Source organism: Aspergillus nomiae, assembly GCF_001204775.2.
Source record: "Aspergillus nomiae NRRL 13137 chromosome Unknown contig00060, whole genome shotgun sequence".
In the NCBI taxonomy this organism is placed as follows: Eukaryota; Fungi; Ascomycota; class Eurotiomycetes; order Eurotiales; family Aspergillaceae; genus Aspergillus; species Aspergillus nomiae.
The window spans coordinates 1-16,366 of NW_015378115.1; the positions used below are offsets into that span (position 1 = coordinate 1).

Consider the following 16,366-nt stretch of genomic DNA (forward strand, 5'->3'; position numbering starts at 1 on the left):
TTTTTTTTCTTTCTTCAATCTCTTTTCCTTCCTTCGTCTTTTTTTTATTTCTTTATTTCTTTATATATTTCTTGTCTCTTCTGCTTCTTCTTACCGTTCTTGTCCCCTCTTGCTTGCTAAATCAAAACAGCGTTTGTACCTGATATTGCGTTACTGTCGTCAATCTCCCCCAACAAGCATCATTATGGCTCATAGAGGGCCAGCGCTGCTATGCGGAGGTATTATTATGGGCACTTGACAATGCTCCGGTTGATATGTAGAGTTTAGCACTGCGATATGTACTAGTTGCGCTTCGCTTCCTTTCATGCAGAAGGCAAATTCCTTCTCTAAAGTATGACTCGGTATTCTTTGTATCAATTGTATTTGTCTCCATGCACTGCGGTCCCTTCAGGAAAGGTCGCCAAAGATCGCCCCCCTTAATCGTGCTGGCCAATACTCCTACGGGAGAACTGGGCCCGGTGGTGAGCCAGCCTTAGGGACCCCAGGAGCGGCAGGCCCAGCAGTGGAGCAGGGTGGCCAGATAGAGGAGGAGCTGGAGCTCCAGGAGCGACCTCAAGAGCAGGCGAGATGGCCCCAGGCAGTATTCTCCTTTCTCCCTACAGAACACATTGTATGATTTGCTGTTTGTTTCAAAGGAGCAGCACAGGATTTCTTCGACCTCCATCCTCCACCTTGGTGTCTCTATAGGGGCTTTTTATCAATACCGACACTACTCAAGATCACAAATTAACATTCCAAGTGGCCTCAATACATTCTTTCAAATTCACCCCCTTGGATGGTACCCGCCAAGCCAGCCGATAGCGCACTGTGCTGATAATTTCGCACGATATGGGATATGCCATGGAACAGACTTTGTCGCACGAACTCCAGCTTGGACACGAGAAGAGACACATTGGGAATGGACCATGTCCGGATAAAGAAGAGCAAGAGCTCCACTGCGCTGACCTGGGAATCTGTAGTGGCAAGGCTAGCCAGCCTGTTCGCTTCAACGCAGACTGTCCCGGAGAGCAGGAGGAAGAGACGGTTTGCGGATAACTTGTCGGCCACTCGTGCACATACATCGCAAGTCGTACAAAAAATACAACCCTAAGACGCCCGTCGCAATCCACGAGAGGACATCATATCGTCCTAAAAATGGCCCATCGCTTTGATCTCGTCGAAAACGCATGGTCAACGCAAGCCCTATGTCATCGCAGAGTCGTTATGTGAGAGCAATGCAGCAATCGCATTGAGATGTTACGCCATTCATCAGTGTCTCTTTTCAGGTATAGATCACTGCAAGGCTCGCTCCTTGTATGCCCAAATCCAAGTGCTCGCAAGCTCTCCCTGCGAAACCTTGCATAAGATTACGTACCACGCCTCGTCATATGGATGTATGATGCGAGTACTAAGACTAGGTTTGGCACTAGCAGACAGATTAGTTGTCACTTCGAAGTGAAACAACCACAGTAGTCTTCATGGTGGTATTCATTCGAAACCCACTGCGTCGGTGTGATATGCAATATAACCCGACGAGCTGACTCCATTGTGACAGCTCATAACCCACATGCAGGCTGAATATGCATCCATATGTAGAATGAGCTCAGCCAAGTGCATGTGATATAAATGTATAGGGTTACGTCGACAGCGGCTGCAGCGATTGTTCGATGTCTCCGCTCTTGGGTGGGGTATGCATATCACTTCTCGAAGTTGCGCTTGCGCTTGAGCCATTTATGCGAGGTGATTGCCATGCAGTCTTGGGTATCCCTGCAGCCATGACCTCAAACATGGCGGGGCGCGATGTTCATCCAGATCTAAAGGGCAAGATCGACGGATTTGTACCCCGCTGTATGAGCTGTTTCCAGCACCATGGAAAATCTCAAAACGCGCGGCTGTCGCCCTTGCCAGCCATGTCTTTATTTTCGCTGACGGATCCCAAAACAACCTCAGAGCTAGAAGGCACCTTCTGCAACAATGCACGCTCACACACGTCCAGTCGTCCTCGATTATACATTGGAAGATCTTTACTCTTTAGATGGCGGGAAAGCTTCGGACGTTGTTCTAGCCTTTGCCTTTCCCATCCCTCGGGTCCAAGCCGCATCTTCTCTGCCTTTATCGAAGGGTTTCACGTACCAGAGCCCACTGGCGGAGTACCCTTGCAAGCAGGATTTGGCCAAAAAGCTCCTGCAGGGCATACCTCAGCGATATGGATTCATTTCGGGGAAGATGCCTCTGGTGCTATTCGAACTCGATCTCGATGAGCACGAGAAGAACGGACAAGACCCGCCGGCAAAGTTGCGCGCCCATCATATTGATACTATGGAGGTCTATAAACAATTAAGCCCGGACCAACAACCCAAAGTCAGCTTTGCTCGCAGCCCAGAAGATGTGGTCCTGCCGCCAAATGTGCGGTTAGCCGTTCTGAGTCCCGTAGACTGTCTGGCACATCTACCGCATGTCGTCGATCCGCAGGCGCACTATAACCTGCTATCAAAAAGAGGGCTAGCGTATTCCGGTCTTCCAACTCCGCCGTCCGTTGTGATTGACAGCCATCTACTCCCTTCTCAAGTGCACGATTCATGTCTGGTCGACGCCGAAGTTCAACGTATGCTGCGTACAGTCCACGAAAAGGACCTCCCATTCATCGTGAAGGTCCCACAATCAATCTCCGGCCAGGGAACATTTATTCTGCGCACCGAATCCGATCGACAAGATGCGATAGCAGTGCTCCAGGAGGAGCTACGTGAGATGATTCAAGAAGTGCACCCGACAAATCAACATCTTTCCCCCTGTAGCCTGATTATCCAGGACTTCCTGGAAGGAGAGACAATGGCGTTGTCGTTGTTTGTGACGTGTAAAGGCCGCGGGATCTTCATCGGCTATACCAAACAGCTTTTTAACGACAACGATCTTTGGGTTGGGGGTTGCATATCATATCCCGAACAGCCACAGCGGGAGCAGGAGTATGCGGAATTCACGGACGAGTTGGCCCGTTTCCTGTACAGCAAGGGATACTACGGTCCAGCAGGGGTAGACTTCATGATCGGCCCAGATGGACGTTTCCTAGTCCTCGACATGAACATCCGCGTCACGGGAACCTATCATCTGGGATGTCTTCGAGGCCACTTCATGCAACGGGGCTTTTCAGAAGCTACTATGCTCTATCCAGTTTACATTGGATGCTCGAGGGATGAGTTCCGGGATTTTTTCCGAAACGAATTCAAGGATGGGAGCATGATCCTCAGCTCATGGACTACTAACCCACACCCAAAGCCTCATTCTGTCTCCATCACCATAGCAGGGGTGGACAGGGTAGCCCTTAATAGTTTGATTGAGAAAGTCAATGCTTTTAGCGCAAGTGTTACCCGTGGGTAGGACTATAGACGGTACATTAGAGAGGGCTGCAAATTTAAAGTTTATACGTACAATGTGTTACTAATATATCCTACATATTCCGGTGCTCTAGACTATACGAGTAGCTTAGTGCACCTGCATAGCGAGACATTTAATAGCTGGACTGTGACAGGAAATGAAATCTTGATTGGTTGATAGATTGATAGTAGGTTAGTGAGATGGCACACCCACGGGTTGGCGCGACCAACGCCTAAGAACGACTATAATTGTGGGTTTGTGTCCGTATTTTTGGCGATACTGAAATTCCCATCACCGCAATGGCGCCGTCAAGCTTTACACCGCTAGATAGGATGTTGTCTACCCACAGTAGATGCATGGAAACACTGCGATCCCTCAGACCTTGGCAGCCATCCGTCATTCTCAAGTAGATGGGTCCTTTCACTGCATGAAAGCTAGACTTGATCGAGCAAAAGGGCGAGATTCCAATCTATGCAGATTCAAGACCTGAATTTGAATTGGTTTCCACGCCCGTTGAATAAGGCCAACTTGGCAATGCACCGCACAGTATGTGCGACGGAGAAGCCCTACTGGAAAATGGGCGACTCTCCTAAAGACAGTGGTATTGCCGCAGGACCTGCTATTGCAAAGTTTGCCCCTGGATACTGGTAGAGAATCCAGCTGATACTATCCTCATCCGTAGGCATCTTTCCCCCGAGGACCAGCCGTCCCTCGACGAGATCGTGGTTGGGTTGAAAGGACAGTGTATAACAACACGTAAAGTCAGCGGATCATTACCCTCGCCTGGCCTTCGCATTTCCTATGATATCCTGAAATGCACTTTAAGATAACTTTCAAGAAAGCATCCAGAGTATAGACTCTCAGACGCATAATGAGTAGAGTAGTAGGGAGTGAAGAGCCTGGATTCACAGGCACGAAAGATCTTCGTCGGCAAGCCACATCATCTGTAACATTCCCAGAGATAAGGCTGGATTCTCCTCCGCGCCACCTAATTGCGTGCTAGGATATACTGGGTCCGCAGTGTCGTGTCTGTTCATTGAAGACTGCAAAGCGCACTCGGGCGCTGGGGGATCCGCAGTTCGTTGTTCGGATTGAGAGGGAAGAGACCGATGAGGACGAGAGGAAGGTAGGTAGGATGGGTTGCTAGGAAACATTTGTACGGCATGCTGAGCATTACCAGCGAACCCTTGTGTCTGCCTGGTGCCTTGGCTATTCCTGCTGGAAGGTGGCATCACGCTGTATTGGCTGCCGACTTGAAATAAGCGGAGAATGCCGATTATGATATATACAGGATCGGCCAGCTTAACATAGTCAACGATATGTGCAAAACTGAACATCATTTCGGTTTCCACCTGAGGCTCAAAAGCATATGCCAGGGGTGAGTTGTGTGATCTCTGGTTCACTCTATCGGAAAGGGGTGACATATTTATTGGAGATCTACCATAGGCCTCAACATCAGCGCTTGAGATGCCCAGAGCAGCCATATCCATCTGTATTGCCTCCCACTATATCCAATCGTGATGTCAGTCGATGTTCACATGCAGGACCGCATGCGGGCTAGAACACATACCATAACCCTTACAGGAGTCCAAATGCATCGGGCCTTTTTTAGGAAGTACAGATTAGACAGGAGTCTCCCTCTTAAGAGGGAAACGGTGGGATCATTGGCATCATTCCAACTTTTACCACAGTAATTGAGATAGCTCAAGTATACTGAAACGGAGGTGAAAGAGCAGTATGCAACGAATGGTGGCAGAGTTAGAAACGAGGCCAGTCCTGATGTAACGGAGTTCATGATAACATCCGAAACCTGGTTTATATGTCGTATTGCAATCTGTGCGCATAGTTGTACATACTCCTCTGCAGGCGACTTCTGCTTTTGGAACAATCGAGTCATGGCTATATGGGGAACGAACCGGCACATATGGTAAAGAGTCTGTAGTCCCAGACTCTCACGAAAGTCTGCTTCAAGACATCGCTGGCCATTGAAATCACGCAAACTTTGTGGGAGGGACTCGTACAATCTTCTAGTTTCGACGTCTAAGTTGAACAGCGTCCCCCATTGCATTCCTGGGTCCGTATCCGCGTGCAAACCGCGAACAAAGTAACGTATTTTAATCCTAGCGGCATATGAGCTCAGTGATTTTGTCTTCTTTTTTGAATGTACGCAAAATACCAGTGCTGAATAAATTTCAGTATATGTGCCCTGATAGGACTATGAAGATCGACTTCGGAGGACGGAAGCGGGCCGGTTAAGGCGAATGAAGTGCTCGGAGCTACCCATTCATTGTCATCCGTGATGCATTGACTGATAATACCCACGAAAAAGGAAGAGCGCTCGAGTTGACCGGATCTATTGACTGAGGCCAGCCCTTGCGTCTTCAGTTGCCGAATGGTCGCCAATGCCATTTCTGTTCAACCGATCAGTCGACACAGCTCTGTTGGGTGATACTTTTAGACGCTTGGCTCACTGGCATGTTCCCTGCACTTTTGTGTTCTACCCACTGCGCACCAGTAAGTCATCAGGTTAAAGAGGGTATGAAGGACATCCGACGATGGCCGGTTCATCTGGTTAACAACATTTGTGCTAGCTTGTTGCGCCCAGGTCTCTCCTAGAGGTGTTGCTTCTGACGTGGATCGGGTGTTGCTAGCTAGACTTGTCATAGTTGCAGATTGTAATAGAGTTGCCATGGCAAAAACAGAGTCACGCACACAGCTCGGAAGGCTATCATCATTATACCGAGCTTTCAGCCGCAAAGGGTGACAGACGAAAGTCGATGGGATAAAGAGCGCAAAGTAGGCATCCAATAATTGCAGTCCATTCGCCTTAGAGGTGAGATACCCGTTTGCATTGATCGATATGGCATTGGAGTTGGCTGGGCTTCCTGGAGCACGCCGTTCTATTCGTCGTCCGCGCCACCTGGAAGGATAGGCACAGTCGAGCTTGAACTGGTGACATCGACTACAGGTGGGAGTCTCTCGTGAGCATTTGCGCTCCGGGTCTGTTAGTTTGTGTCCCAGGAAAGGAAAACATTAATGTCAGATACCTTTTTCTCCCGGCAATGAGTGCATGACAGGGGCTGAAGAGGCATTGTCATTCTCGATGATGTTTGTTGGATTCTGCAAATTAACGATAAGAAGATCATGATAAGAGCTGGGTGCCTGAGGAAAGAACCCGGTGCATGACGTAGGTCATGTGATGCATAATTAGTCATGGGTGCATTAATGCTACAGATGAATTCTTATGACTGATCCACCACTTTCGTTCACTCAGCTCTGAGCTCTCATCTTCTTCTTCCTGCTTTGAGCCATGTTTCTGTCCCATTCGATTGTCCGGCAAAGGCTATGTCAACTGAGTCGTACTTACAAGGTTCATGATATATGAACCTGACTTCAGTCACTGAATGCAGCAAAGATTGCTCGTGCGGTGGTATCCAGAGGACACAGAAGTGATCCACAATGGGCCATGTCCGATGCGGTACGGAGTACAAGTACAGCCACCTCGATGCTGTTTATGTCTGAGGCTGGATCGTGAGATGGCCCCGCAGTGGCTGGTGCTTTGTTTTACATCATTGTGCATTAGCAAAAGCTACCCCCGCAATTTGCGTGCTATTTTTTACCCGGGTTCCTCCGCGGATATTTGTCGCTGATCTCGCACTTGGCGTTTTTTAGCCACTGGAAGTAGGTATTCATGCAGATCCAGTTCCAAGAAAGTTAGCAATTAACGGTTGCAGATGTTGATGGCGTGCGTTGCATTTCACCATCATCATTACTCCTACGGGAGGTGATCGTCAATACGCTCCGTTTAAATGATCGGATAATTTCCGTCTGGGAGGCCGGTTATTTCTCTCAGCGTCCACGGTCTTGATCCAATGGACTGCTTCAACCTCTGGCTCTCCATGTATGTGACCAAAGCATGCATGACTGTGAATACTTTGTAGCGCTTACATAGTACATACAAGCCAATCCATGCTGGAGACAGGCTTTCGAATAAAGAATTATATAAGAGGCGCTTCAAGCCATCACAAACGTCTTTTTCTTCTCCACAATACATGCGCACCGAAATGTATTTCAACATCCTACCCATATTGATCGGGATGGCAGTTCCCCAAATTGCCTCTGCAATTATCCCAGGCCCCCTTTCAACTTCTGGGCGTTGGATTGTCGATGCTACTGGACAGAATGTGACTTTCGCAGGTGTCAACTGGCCAGGTGCTTCAGAAGCCATGGTACCAGAAGGCCTGCAGTATCAGTCCATTGCGAATATCATTGGCAAAATCAAAACACTGGGGATGAACGTCGTCCGCCTCACGTTTGCCATCGAGATGATCGATGATATCTTGGAAACAGGACGGGATGTATCTATCAAAGACTCACTTGTAAAGGCCTTGGGGGAGAAGAATGGAACGAAAGTCTTTAGCAACATTGTGCAACATAATCCACAGTTTGGTGTCAATACCACGAGGTTACAAGTAGGTATCGCATAAGGTGGCGCTTGTTTCACGATTAATGGAATGCATCGCAGGTGTTTGACGCAGTCGCGAACGAATCACACCGGCAAGGGGTCTATGTGCACTTGGACAACCACATTTCTAAAGCCATGTGGTGTTGTTCAGGGACCGATGGCAACACCTGGTTTGGAGACAAGTATTTCAATGTGGCTAAATGGCACCGCGGGTGGCAGTACATGGCTGAACATGTATCTAAACCTCCAGAGCACTAGCCCCCATATACTTACTGACATGATCATTCAGGTCAAATCTCTTCCCGCTGTCAAAAGTGTCGGGATGCGAAATGAACTCCGGAAAGCCGAGGATAATCCGGCCTTAGTCAACAGGACCTACAATTGGCAGTATTGGTACCGCCATATGGTGGAGAATGCAAACCAGATCCATGCGGCCAATCCTAATCTCTTGATTTACTTTTCAGGTCTCGACTATGACACGAGACTCACCCCCATACCCACCGGTGCGGACCTTGGGAACGGCACTGCGTTTCATAAGGACGACTTCGAATACGCTAATAAGATTGTGCTCGAGCTGCATAACTATGAGCGCACAGCGACAAGCTGTGAGAACCTCAAGTCTAGTTTATGGGATGCCGGGTTCAACGCCCTTGACGCCCAGAACTCGAGCATTGTGAATATCATGCCAGTTCAGATGACAGAGTTCGGTTTCCCACAGGATAACATCACATATACAGATGTGTATGCGTCCTGTCTGAGGGAGTGGCTACCCAGTCTACAGACCGGATGGATGGTGTGGGTGATTGCGGGAAGCTATTATATTCGGAAAGGGATTCAGGATGATGATGAGCAATGGGGTGAGCCGTTCTACAAACCGATCTAAATTCAAACTGGTAGCTAACCAAGCATGTAGGACTCCTTGATCATTCTTGGTCGGATTGGCGGTCAACCGATGCAGTCACCAACGGCTTGATACCCATGGTGCAGGCGACCCTGGGATAATCGGGTATGGTGCCGCATGGTTTCTCCAGTTTTACCGAGCAGCAATCATTTCAAAGGACCATGTGGAACAATTAGATGATACACTCAAATACTACTGCCCGAGCCACCGAATGATATGTAGTCCTTTCTACAAGTAGGCTCGGTAGTGAGAAATACTTCTACTATACGACAATCTACTATCTGATAAATTGAAAGCCGATGCTTTCTGATACATTCCCAATCTGCTATATAGAAGGTCACATATATGTGAGGGAAGCGATGATAAATTTTCCGGCGCTCTGACTCTGGCGACACGGCAAAAGGATAGGACACTGAGATAGCTCGATAGGCCCAGCTACAGCACCAACCATCCTCAAAACCGTCATTTCCCCGCGTCTTGACATTCTTAGCGTGACTCGAAGGTATGACGGATTTACGCGAATGCATGAGTGGGCGAGTCTAAACACCCCTCCGGAGCTACAATGTGGGGAAACAGACCAGACCGAGTCCGGTGGAGTAAACACCTGCCTCCATGAGATGCCGTCCCGGCTTGCTTCTATAATACTTTACTGCGATCTTCATATTATGTCGGCTTCGGCCTTTGAAGGGCAACTCTAATTTTCCGAGTTATGTTAGTTCCGGTTTGTCCTGGCTAGGGACCATGGAGTGCAGTCGGTGAGAACACTCCCCCACCGGAATAACACCGTGCTGACGCTGACATCCTGCGCCGATCTCTCTGGTAATTAGATTAAGTTGCTTGATTGAACGCATTCTATGAAATCACCCAATTGACTCTACCCCACTCTAAGAATCTAAATAAATCTTGCTGTGCCTCAGCTCTTCTCCGAGCATGAGCCCTGCAAGTTGATGACCCTGTTCAATATGCCCAAAATGTCATCCTGGCTGCCATGTCTCCTTCTCTTTGGCAATCTCGCGATTGCGTCTTCCGTATCTACCGTTCATATACCCTTGAACAGCTCGGCTAGGGTCCTGAGGCGTGATTTGTATGGTTATTCAATTGAGCCTGTCTCGCTTGCCCCGTACCTCGAAACTGAACTGGCGTCAAATTTGTTGAGACACATCTCAGAGATAGCTGGAGTGCCGGCACCAATTCGAGTCGGAGGCAATATTGCGACCAGACATTGTTCGATCCGACATTGGAAGTGCCATCTGAAGCGCTGCCGAACGATACCACTGTGGAGGAGTTGCGCATTCGACGAGATTGGTTCAATGGTTGGAAAGAATATTTCCCACAAGGAACCAACATTCTATACACGTTGAATCTCCGCAATGAGACAGATTCATGGATTAACGCCATGGAGGAAGCCAAAGCCGCAATGGGGGCACTGGGAGACTCCCTATCACACTTTGAGCTGGGCAATGAGATAGATCACTATATCAACAAAGGCTGGCGGGGGGCGGACTGGGACACCAAGGAATATACGAAGCAGTGGCGCCAGCTGACAGACCAAATTCTATCCTCCAAGTTCTACAAGAATGCTACTCACAAGCCACTCTTCCAAGCGGCCGTCTTTGCTGACCCTCCTATGGTCCCCGATCAACATGATGAAATAGACGATTTTGACATCGTTAACGTAACCCGTGCGGGATTGGTCGACCCTAAGATCATTGAGAGCTACGCGGTACACCTCTACCCCCAATCGACTTGCGATGCTGTGCGTTACGCGCGTCTTTCCTTGAACTTGCTCTCAGATCACGACGTTATCTGGAGGAATCTGTCGCAGTATATTCCACAAGACGCAGCTGCCAGAGCCGCAGGTAGCAGACTAGTTTTAGGTGAAACCAACTCGGCCTCATGCAGTGGGAAGAGCGGGATCAGCGACACATTTGGAGCCGCCCTCTGGGCCACCGATTATGTGTTAACGGCGGCGACAATTGGCCTCGAGCAAACCTACTTCCACCTCGGTCACCAGAGCGAATATTCTGCTTTCACACCTCTGCCGTATGAGTATAAGGGCGAGAACCTCACTGCCGGTGTCCGAGCCAACTTCTTCTCGCATCTCTTCCTCGCGCATGTCATCTCCGGCAGGGAGGCGGACTCGTGGAAAATCACTGCGTTACCCGCAGCAAATGCGTCGGACTTTAGCGGATATGCGATCTTCAGCAATAACACCCAGCCAAGCCTGGCAAAGCTCGTTTTCATCGATTTGGGCGTGTGGAACTCGACAGTCGGGGCCCAGAACCCCTCCACCTTGACCGCAACAGACTCCACGTTTGCTTCCCCAGGGGACCGACCGCGACGAACCGTGGAAGTGCATACGTCGTGGAGACCAGGAACAAAGATAGAGATTCTCCGATTGCAGGGTCCAGGAACCAACGCGAAGAGTGAGGTGCGCGTGTCGGGAGTCGGCATTGATTCAGCGACGGGAGACTTGGTAGGTCAGGAAAAGATCGAGCAGGGCATTGTGAATAGCGATGGTATTGTTCGATGTGAACTCTCTCAGGCCGAGGCTATCTTGATACAGAAGCCCTGAAAATGATTTCTGTGCTGTGTCAGGAACTAGCGACATGGCTTTCTCTCGACATTCGAGGCGCTGTGATGAGACAATACACCATGCTCGGTTCTTGAAGCAATCGTATTAGATTAGCATACTTGGTGTATCCTTGCAGGTCCTTAAGAAACTGTTATCTCCATCTACTACTTCAACGTTCATTATGCTCGATAATTGAAACGAAGGATACCTATAACAGCGGCTATATCTAGGCCCTTTTCGATCTTGTTACATAACAGAAAGACCCTAGCATGCACAACATATGCAGAACAGACAATCCACTTGGAGAGGCAAATTGATTACAGGAGGCAGTGTTAATCTAGTCTATATCGTTTCCATCAACAGCTGCATCCGGTTTGTGCGCCCCAATCGCGATTGTCCACGCGGTCGCATTGGGAGAAGCAGTCCTGGGTTTTAAAGGTAGAAGGCGGATGTAACAGAGTAATCCTTCGTAAGTAAAGGTAAAACGAAGAAAAGCTCAATATTCAGAGAGTGGTAATGGTTCCTCCGCAATGCGGCGTGTATCGCTACGTTTTGCGGGCCGGAAATCCGCCGTAGAGGCTCCAAGCAACTGATCATCGTCCTCCAAATTCATGGTTTCTCGGAGTTGGAATTGCATCTTCTGTTGAAAAAAGGTCCTACTCTATAGCGATCGAGCTTTGCTTTACTACTAGTAGTAGTATGCAAGGTGCGCCTCAACGTGGGGTACAAGATTGTTGGGATCAGATCGAAAGAAACAAGCCCACAAGCTGGCTAGACAAAAAGTCAAAGGAGCATGGGCTTTCATAGCCCCATTCAAGCACGTCAGTGGCCTATGACGCTAGTTTGGACGACATATGATACCGACATGGGCCCCAGTTCGCCCGCATGGACAACTGGCACTAGAGGCGCAGCACCATGGACTAGGACACCACCATTACGTCAATGTATAAATGGATTCTTGTTTAGTTCCCCGAACAAGTACTATTACTTCTGAATTCACGACCGACGATCGGGGATGGCGGGATACTTGTGTAATGACGTGGTCAATCCGAGAACTTCTAAACAAGGTCTAGTATAATGATTCCCTTGTACAATGAGTACAGCTACCTGCGTGGCTCGCCAGCCTGGATCCCTTCTTTGTTCTCTGAGTAGAAACCAGTTCCTGTACATAATCTAAGTTCAAGGCCCGTACGGATATTGCGGAGCTTCAGATAGGGTTAGATGAAACTTAAAGTATGACCTTTGTCTAGGGCTTCCTTGCGGACGTCACGGCAGACAAACGGGGAGAGCGAAAACTTTAAGCAACGTTCGAAAGAGCGTCCAGGTATCGACCTGGCTCGGGGATCCACCGACCATCCTGCACGATATCCTACCAGGAAACCGCAATTTGTAATCGTTGTATCTTGATCCTATCTATAGATACCTGACCAGTCATTAGTGCCTTTCGCGAAATGGACTAAAGCATGATAACAAAGCGATGGTAGATAAACCATGCGATGGGTCACACACCAACAGGGTTAGAGTAGTAATCGGAACACTCAGTGGATATGTTGGTTACTCATTATCCCCACCTCGCTGCAGCCATGATCCCTGCCGGCAGGAGGAGCGAGCATCGAGATAGGGCATGCTTGACGCTTTGGGCCCTCACCAGCCGCGTGACTGCGCCACGTCCCCTTACATGATAGCGCTTTCCGGGGTCCTTGTTCCTATCTCATTGTGTACTGGTTTGTTACAATCATTTCTCTTGAACCTCGGGTATTCTTCCAGTCGCCTAGGTTATGCCACAGGTACATATATACCTCTTTCTGACGAGGCAGATGGATTCTCTCGACAGGAATACACGAAGACAAAGTCGACCATAATGACAGTTGCGCAATTCTCTCGTCTAGAAAAGGATTATCCATGGATCACAGGTCCGATCATTGCGTCAGCGCCCATGCTCAACATCGCGACTGCAAAGCTCGCAGTCGCGGTGTCCTCCGCCCGGGGAATTGGCTTCATTGCCGGTGGATATGATCTCTCGAACCTGGAAGAACAGCTCATTCAAGCACAAGCTCTCGTCAACAAGGTCTCTTTTCAACAGTCCCAGCTTCAACAGAACCCAGGTGAGCCTCCTGTCCTCCCCGTCGGGGTGGGCTTCTTAAACTGGGGAGCATCTCTGGATGCTACATTGCCCTTGATCCAGAAGTACCGCCCTTGCGCAGTTTGGCTCTTCGCACCGAAGACCGGTGTGGACGACCTCGTACCTTGGGTCCGAGCCATTCGATCCGAAGTCTCTTACGACGTCAAGATCTGGGTGCAACTTTGTTGCTTAGAGGATGCAATAGAATATACCGAGAAATTGCTGCCGGATGTTCTTGTAGTCCAAGGATGCGATGCCGGTGGCCATGGATTTGCTCGGTCTGCTAGTATTGTCACTCTTCTTCCCGAGGTGCTGGATCAGTTGAGGTCAACAAACCCGAGTCAAGCCCAGAACATCGGGAGACCGTTTGTTGTTGCCGCGGGTGGTATCACTGACGGTAGGGGGTTGGCCGCCGCGATGGTTCTGGGTGCAGACGGATGTGCCATGGGAACTCGATTTCTGGCCTCCCCCGAGGCACAGATCGCGCAAGGCTATCAAAGTGAGATTCTCCGCGCCTCGGACGGTGGTGTGAATACGGTACGGTCAACTGTGTATGATAGAGTCCGAGGGATCTATGGCTGGCCAACGAAGTATGATGGGCGCGGTCTGATCAATCGATCGTACGAGGACATTGTGAACCAGAAGGTCACGGAGGAGGAGAATAAACGTTTGTATGAGAAGGAGAAGCTCAAGGGTGATGATGGTTGGGGACCGCAAGGCCGTATGACCACCTATGCAGGAACCGGGGTAGGGCTTATACGAGCTGTGATGCCAGCAGCACGGATCGTTACGAAGATGAGACGGGATGCGATGGAAAGTCTCCAGAGGCCAATCCTTCCTGCCAAATTATGACCAGTAGGAATTTTCTGATTATATAACTATACTGTCGAACTGGACTCTCTTGTTGGAAGGCGCTGGATCAGCGCCACTTTTTTCTGGGTGACTCATACTAGAGTATATGGTAAGATAAGAAGTGTAAATTAATATAATGAGCACCCTTAACTGTCCTAAGGCCTTAGAGGTAAGGCTAGCACTGGCGCGACCACTAGGGCCGTCGGGTTTTAACTATTTAATCCCCAAACCCATCGTTCAGCTTCTTTTTATTTATTCCTCGGTACGCGCGCCCTACATAAAAATCACTATTCACTAAGCCTACAAGATGTCTAACGACTCTTTCCACTACTTCATGCAGCTGCCTCTAGAGCTGCGCCGTCTTATTTGGGAGCACTGTCTACCGTATCGCATAGCAGAAGAAGACATCCCCGCCTTTCTTCTTGATGGCGACGAATCCCGACAAGGCTGTTTCCCCAAGCGTACAACACACCTAAACACTCGGCTGCCGGTCATCGCATTTGTCAACAGTGAGTCTCGGCTAGTCGCGTTTGAACAGGGCCGCTATATGCATGGACAGCAACCAACTAGCTAGAGTCGATTTGGGTGCAGCCGCGTCGGGATGTGCTGCATATCAACTGGACGCGAATGAGCTACGATGTCATGGGACCGCTTATTGAACTTACCAGTCCGATAGCCTATTTCCTGTGCTATGAAGCAGCAGAGCTTGGGATGCAACCTTCTATCGTGGCAGAAGTAATTCACTATTTTGATTTGAAAGGGCTGTTGGATGGCACTGCGGACGATGATGACGATGATGACGATGGAATCTTCTGCCTCCGGTCTTCTCGTCACGCGGGCATGTGTCACCCTCTACAAAATGAAGAGGCGAGTGATATTGCGGATTTAGCAGATTTTGCACCGAGGCTCGACGTGGCCATGGTGGCAGTGTCTCTGCATATCACCAGGGAAGTGGCTCTGAGATCGGGCTTGTTTGGACTGTTAGGCGATGCGCCCGTTCAGATGGTCGATGTTGACGACGAAGCTCGGTTGAGGAAATTTCAAGCATTATTCAGGGAGCACGCATTGGAAAAGGAACCGGCTCTGCAAATACTGTTTGAATTACTTACAAGTACTCGATTCCGAGCGGCCGTGGAGAAATGGAAAAGACACGCTGAATGGATCTTCCTCGCGTCGTTGTGGGACTACGCACGGAAGGTCAACCTCGACATTCTTGGGGTGGACCCAGGATCCGCTTGGGTACCTTGCCTGCCGCAGTCAAGGTCTATTGACTTACATCGGTATTCGCCTAATGAGAATCATCCGTGGGTCAAAGAAGCTCGACAGAGTCTGCCCAAGCTGCGACCGCGGATTATGGTGCGATATTGTACCGGTGAGTGTTATAGATACCCGCCACCTATAACTGAGTGGTAAAAGAATCGATTCTATGCCTATGATTTTTTGTGGTATTAGAATCGGTGGCAAAGTTCCTCCCTCCACCTTGTCAAAACCCGCTCGGTTTTTGTTATCGCTGATGGCCTGGGCTCCATCAATCTTCTGGCACCGGTGGTCTCTCTACGGGATCTGTGTATGCAACGCTGAAATCCTTCTTTGTCATGAGCTCCTTGAACGCCCTGATGAACCTCTGTGTCTGGTCGTAGCGCCGGGCATTTTGTACTAACCACGAGTCATGCACTGGTAGAAGAAAAGTACAGACAAAGGAGCAGGAACGATTGTCCATCTTCTGATGCTCTTATTACTATCTGCCTGCTGGTATTCTCAGCAACGTTCCCACTAGGCCGAGAATAGGCGACTAAGAAAAAAAATGGTGCTAGTTTGACGTGGTCTTGTAATCTTTAAGTATAGCAGTCTTAATCAGGCTAATAGTAACAAGGATATGCTCGATACCTCGGCTACTACCTAGAGAGTTAACCCATGCATATATTAATATAATAGATATGGCTCACGGTTCCGTATCTAACCAATCTTCGCTGAGAGCTAGCCTTTGGGGTCAGACTAACGCTTAATGGGAAGGTTAAGTTACATTCCTAATTCTTTCCCCTAACCAAGCCAATGTACTGGTTAGTACTCGCCTGTTTTCAAATGTTGTCCTTGAGCTTC

At 49.1% G+C, this 16,366-nt stretch overlaps 6 protein-coding genes across 6 annotated transcripts; 5 read left to right on the forward strand and 1 right to left on the reverse strand.

The window, feature by feature from the left end:
- Positions 1–1,953: 1,953 nt before the first annotated feature.
- ANOM_003344 (putative solid-state culture specific protein) lies at positions 1,954–3,354 on the forward strand (the record flags this gene model as incomplete). The annotated part of the gene is made up of 1 exon (XM_015548601.1): positions 1,954–3,354. The coding sequence occupies one exon, from the start codon at positions 1,954–1,956 to the stop codon at positions 3,352–3,354; it is 1,401 nt and encodes a 466-aa protein (XP_015409063.1).
- Positions 3,355–4,256: 902 nt separating this feature from the next.
- Positions 4,257–6,443, reverse strand: ANOM_003345 (Zn(II)2Cys6 transcription factor; the record flags this gene model as incomplete). Its single annotated transcript, XM_015548602.1, has 5 exons — positions 4,257–4,856; positions 4,922–5,471; positions 5,528–5,762; positions 5,823–6,345; positions 6,399–6,443. 5 exons carry the CDS (start codon positions 6,441–6,443, stop codon positions 4,257–4,259), a joined length of 1,953 nt encoding a protein of 650 aa, XP_015409047.1.
- A 960-nt stretch (positions 6,444–7,403) lies between these two features.
- ANOM_003346 (cellulase family protein) lies at positions 7,404–8,818 on the forward strand (the record flags this gene model as incomplete). Its single annotated transcript, XM_015548603.1, has 4 exons — positions 7,404–7,823; positions 7,877–8,050; positions 8,106–8,673; positions 8,730–8,818. 4 exons carry the CDS (start codon positions 7,404–7,406, stop codon positions 8,816–8,818), a joined length of 1,251 nt encoding a protein of 416 aa, XP_015409049.1.
- An 870-nt stretch (positions 8,819–9,688) lies between these two features.
- Positions 9,689–11,292, forward strand: ANOM_003347 (glycosyl hydrolase family 79 C-terminal domain-containing protein; the record flags this gene model as incomplete). The annotated part of the gene is made up of 2 exons (XM_015548604.1): positions 9,689–9,801; positions 9,885–11,292. The coding sequence occupies 2 exons, from the start codon at positions 9,689–9,691 to the stop codon at positions 11,290–11,292; spliced, it is 1,521 nt and encodes a 506-aa protein (XP_015409048.1).
- Positions 11,293–13,153: 1,861 nt separating this feature from the next.
- Positions 13,154–14,266, forward strand: ANOM_003348 (nitronate monooxygenase; the record flags this gene model as incomplete). The annotated part of the gene is made up of 1 exon (XM_015548605.1): positions 13,154–14,266. One exon carries the CDS (start codon positions 13,154–13,156, stop codon positions 14,264–14,266), a length of 1,113 nt encoding a protein of 370 aa, XP_015409084.1.
- Positions 14,267–14,573: 307 nt separating this feature from the next.
- ANOM_003349 (2EXR domain-containing protein) lies at positions 14,574–15,679 on the forward strand (the record flags this gene model as incomplete). Its single annotated transcript, XM_015548606.1, has 2 exons — positions 14,574–14,775; positions 14,841–15,679. The coding sequence occupies 2 exons, from the start codon at positions 14,574–14,576 to the stop codon at positions 15,677–15,679; spliced, it is 1,041 nt and encodes a 346-aa protein (XP_015409083.1).
- Positions 15,680–16,366: the final 687 nt, after the last annotated feature.